Source organism: Astatotilapia calliptera, unplaced genomic scaffold (genome assembly GCF_900246225.1).
Source record: "Astatotilapia calliptera unplaced genomic scaffold, fAstCal1.2 U_scaffold_29, whole genome shotgun sequence".
NCBI classification, from domain to species: Eukaryota; Metazoa; Chordata; class Actinopteri; order Cichliformes; family Cichlidae; genus Astatotilapia; species Astatotilapia calliptera.
Genome location: NW_020535766.1, coordinates 197,659 through 210,412, shown reverse-complemented (window position 1 = coordinate 210,412; position 12,754 = coordinate 197,659). Strand labels below are relative to the sequence as shown.

At 43.0% G+C, this 12,754-nt stretch overlaps 1 protein-coding gene across 1 annotated transcript in view; it reads right to left on the bottom strand.

Moving 5' to 3' along the window:
• Window positions 1–443: 443 nt before the first annotated feature.
• Window positions 444–12,754, bottom strand: part of LOC113017925 (uncharacterized) — a 203,616-nt gene continuing 191,305 nt past the window's right edge. The window contains exons 5-8 of the mRNA XM_026161023.1: window positions 10,038–10,364; window positions 9,172–9,495; window positions 3,046–3,349; window positions 444–564 (exon numbers count right to left, since the gene is read on the bottom strand). Of these exons, the coding sequence (XP_026016808.1) occupies window positions 444–564; window positions 3,046–3,349; window positions 9,172–9,495; window positions 10,038–10,364 (1,076 nt within the window). The remainder of the gene's footprint in view (window positions 565–3,045; window positions 3,350–9,171; window positions 9,496–10,037; window positions 10,365–12,754) is intronic.

The window sequence follows — 12,754 nt, the reverse complement described above, 5'->3', positions numbered from 1 at the left end:
CCTGCCTCCAGCTGAGCCGTCACACACACACAGTCCCAGCAGTTTGTAGCACAGCAGTGATGCTTCTATCAGAAACATGCTGCTTCTCCTTCATCCTCCTCTCATTGATCTGAATCAGCTGTTTTCACAGAGAAACGCTGCACAAATCCTTCACTCCACTATTTCTGTCAGCAGAGGACTCGCTCTATCATGGCTGCTGCTCCTTTTTCACTCATTTGTGCTTTGAATCCAATCTGTTTCTCATCATCACCATGAACAGGCTGCTCATCAATCAGCACATTAGCTGTAGATCAGCTGCACACTGATGAAGATGCTCAGACAGACGGGCTGGGCACACAGAGGACTTTATGATCTGTTCTTCAATTCAGTCCAACATGGATCATTTCTGCTCACAGTCCAATCATCTCTGGAAACTTGTGCTTCCATGGCACAGCTGGGCTACTTCAACAAATAGCGCTACACCTCTGGTTGTCAGCTTCACCATCGCTCTCCCCGTGGCTACAGTACAAGTGAGCTGACACATCCATCAGTGGAGGCTGTGGGCCAGTAAGGAGCAGCAGCTGCCTGCAACATGGGCTTTACATTGAAAACAGCCACAAGTCTGGGCCTAACCACGCCTTTGGACTTCTTCTTCATTCCAATGAGATTTACATTTCAGGGAGTTCCCCTGGAAAAAGAGCCATTTTGAAAGCTGTTTGCTGACTTCATCAATAATCTGCTTCAGTCATCCAGATGAGAATCCTGAGAATGGAGCAGCCCTGATAGCAGCTCATAGGATCACAGTGTTTTTCATTCAGCTGATTGATTTCACAGGTTAGGAGGTGAACAATCTAACTGTGCTCCTCCTTCCACCTTTGGACCACTCATTTAGTGACAGCCAGGATGTGACAATCAGCTGTGACACAGGAAAACATGAGGTGGGAAACTCTGGAGAAGATCTGCTTTTCTCTACAGGGAGGCTCGCACATCTAATCTGCTCACCATCACTCAACTCACTTCAACAACATGCTGACTCAGTCATTTCTGCACGTTTCCTCATGTTACAGCCCTGACTTCAGTTCAGCTGAGGAGGAGATGAGGGAGGAGAGAGCAGTGGTGGAGGAGGCAGATAAGGAAGAAGAGGAGGAGAAGATCCAAAGAGGAGGCAGGGGGAGAGGCTCAGGAACAGTTAGATCAGAGACTTTGAGCCATCATGGACTCCCACTCCTTCCATCCAGCCCTGTGTGGATCAGCAGCTCCAAAATGTCTGCTCACTCATGTTCTTCCTGTCTGTGCTCTTCTTTCATTTCACTCATTATATATGAGCTGCTCCTAAATCACACTGGATATGGATTTTCTGTCCATCCACACTAATTCTCTTCATCCTCACCTGATTGTTTGGATGCTCTTTGACAGCACATTGAAAATCCTCACAGTGACTTCTATTGCCACACTGACTGGACACATACAAAGTTGAAGGCTTCATGTGTTTGGCACAAATAATACTTTGGTAGGTCTGAGTTGTGTTTTGAACCATCTCTCAGGACCAAAGTCTTTTTGCTTCCTTCAAAAAGAGCTGAAGGCTTTTTACCTCACAGTTTGTCCTTTGATATTATTGGATGATGGACTGTGGGAAACACAAATGTGCACTTCTTAATGGCTCATATGTGCTGTGAAAGAGCTCTTTGTGATCTTGAAGCTTTTCAATAGTTTTTCTTTGGCTGTTTGTAAAGTTTTCTGTGTGAACTCTCAGGAATCTGGAGCAGTCTAATAGAAGTCTACTGGGGTACAGAGGGAGGAGCTTCTGTCAGACTCTTTCTGATGAGGAACTGAAGCCGCTCTCATGGTCTCATCAAATCATCAGACTCTGCTGAGAACAACAGTCATGTGACCTCTCAGAACAAACAGCCTGTTAGTTTCCTGCTGCCTCCATCACTCACTTTCATTCACTCTCAATCACACCAACATGTTAAAGCAGCGCTATAGCTCACCTGGCTGAGCAGGTGGGCTGAAGGCGGGGCTTACTACAGGTGCCTGTGTGTCCCTCACTCTCTCCCCACTTTCCTGTCTACTCTCTGCACCTATATAATAAAGGCAAACATGCCTCCAATAGAAACCTTTGCAAACACAAAGTCCCACAGCAGCCCCGTGTTCTCCGGCTAAAATGAGAGTTTTTGTCAGTGGAGTCTGGTGGCTTTAACCACACAAACATTACAGCTGCGCTCAAATATCACAAAGAGCTGTGACAGCAGAGAAACACATGACCATCCTCCAAATATCATCTAGAAATAGAAATGTGTCCACTGTGGGACGTGTGAGGCTGACATTAATATGTCTTAAAGTGGGAGATGAAGAAATGACTCCAGGGCCCAAATCATGGAGACAAACATCAATCCACACTTCACTTTGTTTCCTGTCTCTAAAGTGGGAATATTTCAGTGTGATGAACAAACGGCCTCCAACAAATGAAGCTGATTTCCTTTTCCTGTCTTTTCTCCAGCGGCCTCAGCTTCTTCCTCTTTCCCCTGTCTTCTTCTGCAGACGCTCCTCTGTAGCTTCAAGCTGTTTCTCTTTACAAGGAGAGCTACAAACCTTTGCATCCAGCCACAAACACCCCATGGGCTCCTCTGGATCATCACACTCAGCATTTTCACAATAAAAGCCTCGTATTTATGGCTGCTCCACCCTGACATGTGACAACATCCAAATGACTGGATCAAAGTGTTTGAATGATCCCAGCAGCTTTAAAACTATTGATATTTATACATTTACACTGATTTGGACTAAACTAACAAAACTATTGATTTGATCCAAACTCACATCATGCCAGAGGCTTTTATTTTGAAGGTAGGATCATTTTAATGCTCTTCTTAGTTCATTTAAACACACAGTTGCTCCGCCTGACATTTTTGGCTTTTAGATCAAAACATCAAAGAATTTATTTTATTTGAATGAACTGAAAATAGATTCAAACTAAAAGCTTTTAGAGAATAAACTCCTACATGACCTCTGACCTTTGACCTGTATCTACAGCACTGACCTCTGACTTTCAGCTCCACATTTCTCTTCAGCAGGATGTTTCCCTCCCTGCTGTAGACGGTGCAGGTGTAGGTCCTGTTGTCTCCATCTGTGGGGTGTTTCAGGGTCAGACTGAGGTCTCCAGTTTTCAGCAGGTCTTCATTCATCTTCGTTCGGTCTCTGTAATCCTGGTGCTGTTTGTGAGGCTGGTCAGAGCCGTTCTCATACACGTGGACCTTCCTGCTGTATCTGTTCTCCATCCACTCCACTTTAGCGTCTTCAGGCAGGTGAAGTGTGGTGTTTAAGGGCAGCTGCACAGACTCCGCCCCTTCCTCCACCTCCACCTGGGGGACTGAGAGAACAACAAAGCACAACATGAGCTTGGATGGAGACATTTGTGTTGACTCTAACAGGCTGAATGCTGCTGCTTCACTGGGAGCTCACTGTTAGATAGAAAGTGGTCAGTGTGAAGAGGAGACGCAGCAGAAAGATGAAGACTGACAGGAAGAAAGCAGTGAACAGACTGTTGGAGCTGCTGTTAGTGGGACAGGACTTTATTCAGTCTCTGAGGACCAGATTTGACTTGATGAAGCAGAGAAACACAGTCTGAGTGTTTCTGTCACACTCACTTCATCACACAGCTCAGTTTGACAACATGTGGAAGAATTTGATAGAAGCCTTCCTTTAGTAAAAGCACCAAGAAAACACCATGAAAACACCTCACTACACACAAAACTGCAGTACTGGCAAATTGTACATAAAGTATGAAAAGTCAAAGTACTTATTGTGCAGAAAAATGTTCCCATCAGTGTCTGTGGATCAATATTACTGCTGCACATGTTTAAGGCTGAGCTCATTTCAAATCCTTTCTATTGTGTTGAATCTGCAGTAATGCATCATATTCTATAAAATCATATGTTTGTAGTGGCTGTCCTGTGAGGACCACGTCTCTCTAAACAAACAGCTGTTAATGAGCTCACAAACACAGGCCTACAGCTGGATTTGAAAAAGTCCATTCAATAGAAAATCAACAGTCACAGCTGGATTCAAAGGCTTGAGCTCTGTGTGACATGGTTACCTGTCAGCATCTACAGGGGGATTCAAATATGAAGGAAACATGAAGGTGGTGCATTAGAAAAACTGCTGCTTTCAAGCAGAGCAACAAACTGTTTGAACTGATCCAACTTTATTCACACAGACAAAGATTTGTGCATCAGCTGCTGTAACATTTGTAATGAGCATTAATATTAATAAGTGTGAGTGAACAGAGCTGCTGCAGCAGTGAAACTCTCACTGACTGATGTCACGTGAGGCCTTGTTGGCTATTTTATAGCAAAGCACGCTAAGAAAGGAAATCCAGCCACACTGTAGCCGACTGTCTGCATTGTAATCAGGCTGCAATGTAGGGACGTGTCTACAAAGAAGCTCCAGCTGAAAGGATTACAGCAGGTTAGTGTGATGACAGATAGAGGTGGAAATGTGCTGACATGGAAAGAGTGTGTTGAGAAGCTGGAAGAGTGACGTGTGAGCAGCAGCTTCATGACAAGAACAAGCTCTTCAGATGTGCAGAGAAGGTCAGGAGGAGCTGCACTGTTTCTGTGTGCATGCAAACAATGGTTGGTGCAGTACATGTATGAGGACAGAGAGACAGTGGGAAGGTTTGCAGCAGCAGGGAAAGATGGGTTCCTGCTGGGGCTGGGATTACATCAGAAATCCACTCTGAGCCCTTCTTGTTAGCAGTGCTGATGGACAGGCTGGCAGATGAGCTCAGGCAGGAGTCTCAGCAGCTCTGTTTGCTGAGGACATTGTGATCTGTAGTGAGAGCAGGAAGCAGGTGGGTGGAAGAGAGCCTGGACAGGTGGAGGTATGCTCTGAAGAGAAGAGTGTGTGTGAAGAAGCTGGAGACACGACAGTGAAGATGAAGGAGTGGAGGTGGTGATGGTGGATCAGTTTAAATACATGAAGTCCTCCATACAAAGCAGCAAAGTCCCAAAGAGGTGAAGTGACAGTATAGCAGGATGGAGTGGGTGCACACATGTATCAGCTGTGATCTGTGACAGGAGGACAGCAGCTAAAGTCAACATGAAGCTTTACAGCCTAGTGAGGCTGTGATGATGGAGACATGACACAACGACAGGAGGCGACCTGGAGGTGGCAGAGTAGAAGATTTGAACAAGTGAGCAGAATAGAAAGGATGGAAATGAGTGGGTGACAGGGACAGCTCAGGCTGAGGAGTCTACAGGACAAAGACAGAGAGGAAGGCTGAGACTGATGAACAGCAAACGTGCAGAAGAGGGACGCTGGATATATCCATGCACCATGTTGGACCTGGAACTACCAAACATCAAGTGTTTGTATGGAAAACCTGACGCAGCCCAGGAAACGTGTCCATCCATAATATTTGTGTCATTAGTCTTTCTATAGTCACCTGAACACAACACAAATAACACACAAACCAACAATCAGCAGGGTTTGTGTTGTTTTACGTTCAGTAACCATGAAGCACGACTGCAAACATTTAGTATCACAAGTAGCAGCTAAAGCATCAAATAAATGTTCCACCTGCTGTGTTTACACACAAATGTTGTGTTTATTTTTACGTGTGTGTGATCTTGACTTTAGCCTCATCATTGTTTTCCACAAATATACTGCACAGCATCATTTCCTGCTTCTGGTTTTCACACTAAATCTCTCAGCTTGAAAATAATTGGTTGTTATTGGTAGAAGTTATCAAATGAATGAAAATGATGAACAGACTTAATAACAGGACTTCAAGAAGCTCAAACCTGGAACCTTTGGTTTGTTACTGGATTAAATGAAGACATTACCTGACCTGACATCTGATCCTCTGTTTTAGTAAACCCATCTTTGCTCTACTCAGCAGTTTAGTTCTTTTATTGTTTGAATCAAAGCCTCAGGTGGGATGATGTCACTTCCTGTCAGCAGAGGAAGCAGTTGTTGTTGACGGTCGCTTTGCAGCCACAAACTCTGCACAAGCAAGAATAAAGAGCGTAGAAGACTTCAAATCCTTCCTGTCTCAGTGTTTTTATCAGCTGATGCTCTAAAATGTTCAGAGCTGAAGCTCCGCCCACGTGGTTGCTTAGTTACACATACACAAGTACATGATTGGACCTTAAATACAATCAGACATGACAGCACAGCTCTAACACAGCACTGTTTTTAAGCTGTTTCAAATATGACAAATAATACTGACAGATTGAGTCCACAGATGTGTTTGATGTGTTTAATCAGTCACAGCACCAGTGTCCCTCACAGCTGTGGATGTGTTCAGCTTCTCCTGCTGGGCTCAGTTTATATACAAACATGTGTTTGTTCTAAATGTTACAATACTTTCAGTTTGCTTTTATTAAGTTTACAGTTTAAAAAGTGAACTTTAGCCTTAATGAGCTGAAGCTGCAACACTGAATGAAACCAAACATGTCTGATGTTATTTTCCTGTTGTTGAATATTAAATCACTTTATTACTGAATGACTGTTTCTGTCTGATGACATCACAGTCCACACTTCCTGTTACACATCTGAGTCACGTGAGTATTTTCCACTCAGATGATGTCATTTTAATGAAAGCGCTCTTCGTCCTATCTGACCACAGTCCCAGTCTGAACCATATACTATCCACACAGCTGCTTACTGGTTCATATTATGTGGAGCACTGAAAGCAGCCTTTGTGTCGAGCTACTGGGAATCTACGAAACCATTAAAGAGGACAAAATGATTGTGTCTGTAGTCGCAGCATCAGGTTAGTGAAATAAACTAAAGCACTAAAAGAATCAAACTGAGTCAACAGATTGAATTGAATGTTTCTTTCTTCTTTGAGTGACCCGCCCTGATCATGTGACCCACAGGTACAAGTTATTATGAAGAGACACCAGAAAGTCTGTTACCAAGACAACCAAGTATGACAGTGTGAACAACACAACCCTGTCACACAGCAGCATCACTGTGAGCTCCAGCATGTGCATTTAAAACACTATATTTATGAAGTTATGCTTCTATCTTACTGTCTGTGAAATGTTCTGTGGAAATGACACGTCCACACTTTTTAATGGGCCCACAGTAACCAGAGATCATTACAGCTGCACTAAGGAAACAAAGAGGAAAGACTTATAGTGTTATATCCAAGTTTGCTCTGTGACATTCATTTTGTAACACAGCTTGTAAAACTGTTGCAGCTTCATGTCACTTGCACATGGATCCTTGTAAGAAAGCTCATTGAAATGACTGAACAGGGCACGCTTGTTCTGATGTGCTGGGATTTGACCACAGCCTCCTCCAGGGTTCACTGACAATGGTCCAAAGAAGAGAAGCTGTCCAGTGAGCAGCAGCTCTGTGTGAAAATACCTGGTTGGTGTGGATGTTTCTAGCAGGAGAAGCAAATCTGACATCATCTCAAAGCAGTTCTTCAAACATGAAAATCACTTCACTGGATTCAAATCCACCAAGTCTGGATCCAATAGAGCAGCTGTGGCTGTGGTGGAAGTGGATATTTGCATCATGATGTGGAGATGACACGTGTGCAGTAACTGTGTAACACTATCATGTTACCATGGTGAAAATGTGTCCTTGTTAAAACTGTACTACAAAGAATGAAGCAGCTCTGAAGGAAAAAGGGCTCCAGCCCATTACTAACAAGGTGGACCTAATGAAGTGGCCAGGAAGTGTGGCAGTAATGGCTTGTTTGTAAAAGCCAAAAATCAAACACATGATTTTAGCTCTGTACGTTCCACTTTTTGGGTCTCAGATGATAAAGAAGCAGATTTATTTACATCTATAACTGCTTATTCAGCTCCTGGTGGTGGGAGGTGGATTCAGGCCGACGTTCATCAAACCTAAATGAATTATTGGTCCTAACAGTAAGAGGCCACATGTATTAATGAGTGCTGGAAACCTCCATGTGTGTCTGCACAGGTGGAGATCACTGGAGAAGCTGAAAGCTTTGGTGCTTTTCTACTAGTTGGGACGACTCTGTGAAAATCTGCTGACAGTCTGAGCAAGTTTTTGGACTCTTGCTCACAAAGTAAAAGACATTTTACAAAGTGAACAGGAAAGAAACTTGTTCTGAGTGTGAGTGTTGTTGTGGATGCTGATGGATTGTTTCATGTTCTTCTGTTTCAAGTTGAATGAACAGCTCGTCTCCATGTTTATAAGCTCACATGATGCCTGTGCTCTCCACAGTTTGATCGTACGGATCAAAGTATCAGTGTGTTTATCACTGTGTTCATTTTATAGGTAACATGTAAAGACAGCTGAACAGTGAAACAGTGAAACGTCCAGTGTGCAGAAAATGACTGAAGCAGAACTTACTCAGTAATGACTTCGGCTGCTACGATACTGAAAATGATTCACAGACAATTTGCATCTTTCCTATAAAATACCTGAAGTTCAACCAGATTAAGACTCCACGATACGGCCCACAGCCCAGCAAGTACAGGGTACTTGTTTCATTGTTTCCTGCAGAAACCTGACTTGTTGCTGCAAATTACACGTAAGTACAGGAAACTTGTTTGCAAATAAATGAACTGATGAGAAGAAATATGTGGGACATATTTGTATTGTAACAAACATATGGTCACAAAGCATTAAAACACTGTGTGTGTGTGTGTGTGTGTGTGTGTGTGTGTGTGTGTGTGTACATGACTTCCTGCCACACAATATATGCTTACAACTGTTTAACCACATTTCCTAGTTATCCAAAGGTCATCTCCCCTCACCCGTATACGGCTTAACTTTAATGGTTCACCATATGCAAGCCCCTAAATGGCAGAGAGTGGACATCCTTCACCAGATGAGGAAACCAGAATCTCACATGGAATGTGCCTGCAGTTAAACAGCTACAGCTAATTACCTCCTCCAGCATCATAGATGTGTAGGGGAGGAACAGAAGAATATCTAACCATGCAGTTTAACACACAGTTTACAAATTTAAGTAAATCAATGACAACATTTAACGATATGGCAGCCTCACTTCTGTCAGTCTGCCCCAGGGCAGCTGCGGCTACAACTGTAGCTGCCTCCACCAGTGTGGGAGAGTGAGACTGAATAAATAGTGGAACTGTAAAGTGCTTTGGGTGCCTAGAAAAGCGCTATATAAATGCAATCCATTATTATTTCAACCTAACAACATCTTCCCCTCTTGATCCTGTTGGCACTAACCTCTGACTTTCAGCTTAACTTGAGCCTTTATTAGGATCATCTTCCACCTGTTGTAGACGGTGCATCTGTAGGTCTTTGTGTCCCAGTCTGTGGGGTATTTCAGGGTCAGACTGAGGTCTCCAGTTTTCAGCAGGTTTCTCTGCATTTTAGTTCGTCCTCTGTAAGCCTGGTGCTGTTCTTCAGGCTGGTCAGAGCCGTTCTCATACACGTGGACCTTTTTGTTGTCTTTGTCTTTCCACTCCACTTTAGCATCTTTAGGCAGGTGAATTGTGGTGAAGGGCAGCTGGACAGACTCCACCCCTGGATCCACCTCCACCTGGGGGACTGAGAGAAAGAGGAGGAGTTTCTGTCAGAGCAGCAGAATGAACTTATTCCCTGGAATAGTAAAAGTCTGTATTTTGAGACTCTGAGTCTAACTGTGATTCATTTATGAGAGTGCCCTTGTCACATTTGCATCTTGAAGCAATCGTGATGTTAATTACCAGTTATAATTAATTTTTATGAGAAAAGTGACAGAGTTGTGCTGAGTAAATCACAGTATGACAGAAGCAGCATAATCTCCTCTGCAGATTCCATCATCTTTAAAGTTTACTGTTCACTTATATAAAGGAGAGCGGGGGTGGCTGTGTGTAATACCTGTATATTGTAGTTACTGTACAAATACAAAATGACCACAGCAGGGCCCCAAACCCAGTCTGAATAAACTAGTCCTCCTGTGTGTTAACTGGTTACTCACCTTTCTCTCCCATTTTAAGCTCCACTGGTTTTAACAGAAGATTCAGATGTTTGATCGTTTATGTTTAAAACATGTTTAAGACATAACACATAAATGTGTCGTGTCTTCTATTCAGTTGTACAGCACTGACCTCTGACTTTCAGCTCCACCTTTCTCTTTAGCAGTACTCTTCCCTCCCTGCTGTAGACGGTGCAGGTGTAGGTGTTCGTGTCTCCATCTGTGGGCTGTTTCAGGGTCAGACTGAGGTCTCCAGTTTTCAGCAGGTCTTCATTCATCTTCGTTCGGTCTCTGTAACGCTGGTCCTGTTCTTCAGGCTGGTCAGAGCTGTACTCATACACGTGGACCTTCCTGTGTAAACTGTCCGTCCACCCCACCTCAGCGTCTTCAGGCAGGTAAACTTTGGCTTTACAGATCAGCTGCACAGACTCCACCCCTGAATCCACCTCCACCTGGGGGACTGAGAGGACAACAAAGCACAACATGAGCTGTTCAAATATTCAATGTCAAAGTAGAATCACATCAACCAGAGGTAAAAGCTTAATCAGCTGCAACATATTGCTTCCATCTCTCTCCTCCCTGGATGCTTCTCTCTGTCTCTTTCATTCTTTCCTGTGGGATTGTTGCCCACTCTCTCTCTGACTGTGATACCATATAAATTCTCTGCAGACATAAAATAACTGTGATGGACACGTTATACAGTTACTGTGTGACTTCAAAGCTCAGTGGCTGTAATCTGATGGTAAATCATGTTCCATCCTGAGCTCCACCTGAGTCTCAGTCCTCAGGACCTCACACAGTCCCAGCAGCTTCTATCAGCAGAGTTCTCCCTGATATCACAAACATATTGATCCTCCTTCAGCCTCCTCTCATTCATCTGTTTCCACAGAGAAACATGCAAATACCAAACATCCGTCTTGTTTGATAAAACTCTCCTTCATTGGGTCTGCTGTTCTCTCAGTTGCTGATTTGCTGCTCTTATTATTATTAGTTATTAAAACAAACCGACTGCATGTTTGAATGCAAATTAGAAGTTAAAACATCGCATGTTTGTGACTGTATCATCAGCCCCACAGGTTTTAGTCACAAACTGACTTCTGTGCCTCTTTGGTAAACCCCACAGCAGCTTTTTGATGCCAAAACATGTTTTTACAGTGTTAGTTAAACTGTGAATCTGTCCCTTCATATCATAATGGCAGCACTGACCACTCATTTTATGTTTATTAGTTTTCTTGCATGAAATATGCTTAAAGTGAGGTTTGAATTTCAACCGATTAAGCTAAGTGTGAACATTTTATTTTCCCACTTGGAAAAAATAACCTCTGCTTATTACACAGAAACTCCAATAATAATTCAAATAATCAAAAACTATTGTTATATTTACATAAAAACATTTCAAAAATTACTATTACCCCATCATAAATCCCCTTATCCAGTATCCAACACGTGGAGCGACCTGCTGTGACCCTTTGGGATTTGGGAGCAGCTGAATATAGCTGTTAACACAGTGCAGTTTTGACTTGCTAGAAAATTCATTTTGAGTTTGAGCATATTTAGCTGATATGAGATATAAAAACATCAGCCTTATAAACCTAATTATTATCATAGTGGTCACTAGGAGAACCTCACAGGATCACACAGACAATACAGTGAAACACTGTCACAGACTTGAATGATTTCTCACTGGAAACTTTGTTTATGACTGAAGCTTAGACTTGTGTACACATACTCACACACAACATACCTTTTTTGAGTAATTTCCAAAGATATATTCCAACACCCACGAGGACAGCAGTAATCAGGACAGCCAGGAGAACCCAGGCCTCAGCAGGAAAAACGTACGGCTCTGTAAGAAACCAACGACATGATGAGGTCTACACGAGCACGACTACATTGGTCCAAAATAAAGCATCAGTCTGAGGTCCACATCATGTCTTTGTCCTGTCCTCCGTCTCTCACCCCAACCGGTCACAGCAGATGGCCGTCCCTCCCTGAGCCTGGTTCCTTCTGAGTTTTTTCTTCCCACTGTTGCAAAGTGCTTGCTCAAAGGGGGTCATGTGATTGTTGGGTCTTTCTCAGTACTATTGTAGGGTCTACATTGCAATATAATACGCCTAGAGGTGACCGTTGTTGTGATTTGGTGCTAAAGAAATAAAATTGAATTGAAGGTCCTATCGGGTCTGCTGCTGAGCTCATCCAATAGTTTTTACTGGTTAAAGAATTAGGTGAACAGGCTGATTGGTTACTATCTAAAAATATCAGCAGGAACAAACTGAAAGACCAATCAACATAGTATCAGACTGAAAAAAGAGGAGACACTGAGTCTTCATTATAACAGAGGATTTTTTATTTCTCCTAATCACAGGACTCCCATTTTCACTCTAGTGTCACCGAAGCTTAAAAGACATAAAGACAGAATTCAAAATCCTGCTCCTCACATACAAGGTCTTAAATAATCAGGCCCCGTCTTATCTTAATGACCTTGTAGTACCATATCACCCTATTAGAGCACTTCGCTCTCGCTCTGCAGGCATACTTGTTGTTCCTAGAGTATTTAAAAGTAGAATGGGAGGCAGAGCCTTCAGTTTTCAGGCCCCTCTTCTGTGGAACCAGCTTCCAGTTTGGATTCAGGAGACAGACACTATCTCTACTTTCAAGATTAGGCTTAAAACTTTCCTTTTTGACAAAGAATACACAACGCATGCACAATTACAAGCTGTATTTTTGGGGATTCATTTTTACTATGCAACAAACCCAATAAATCCAAATTGTTAATAAGCCTGAAACCTGAATGATCAACAAAGGAAATGCAAGTCTGAATCTCAAGGGACATGCACATGGATGTGTGTA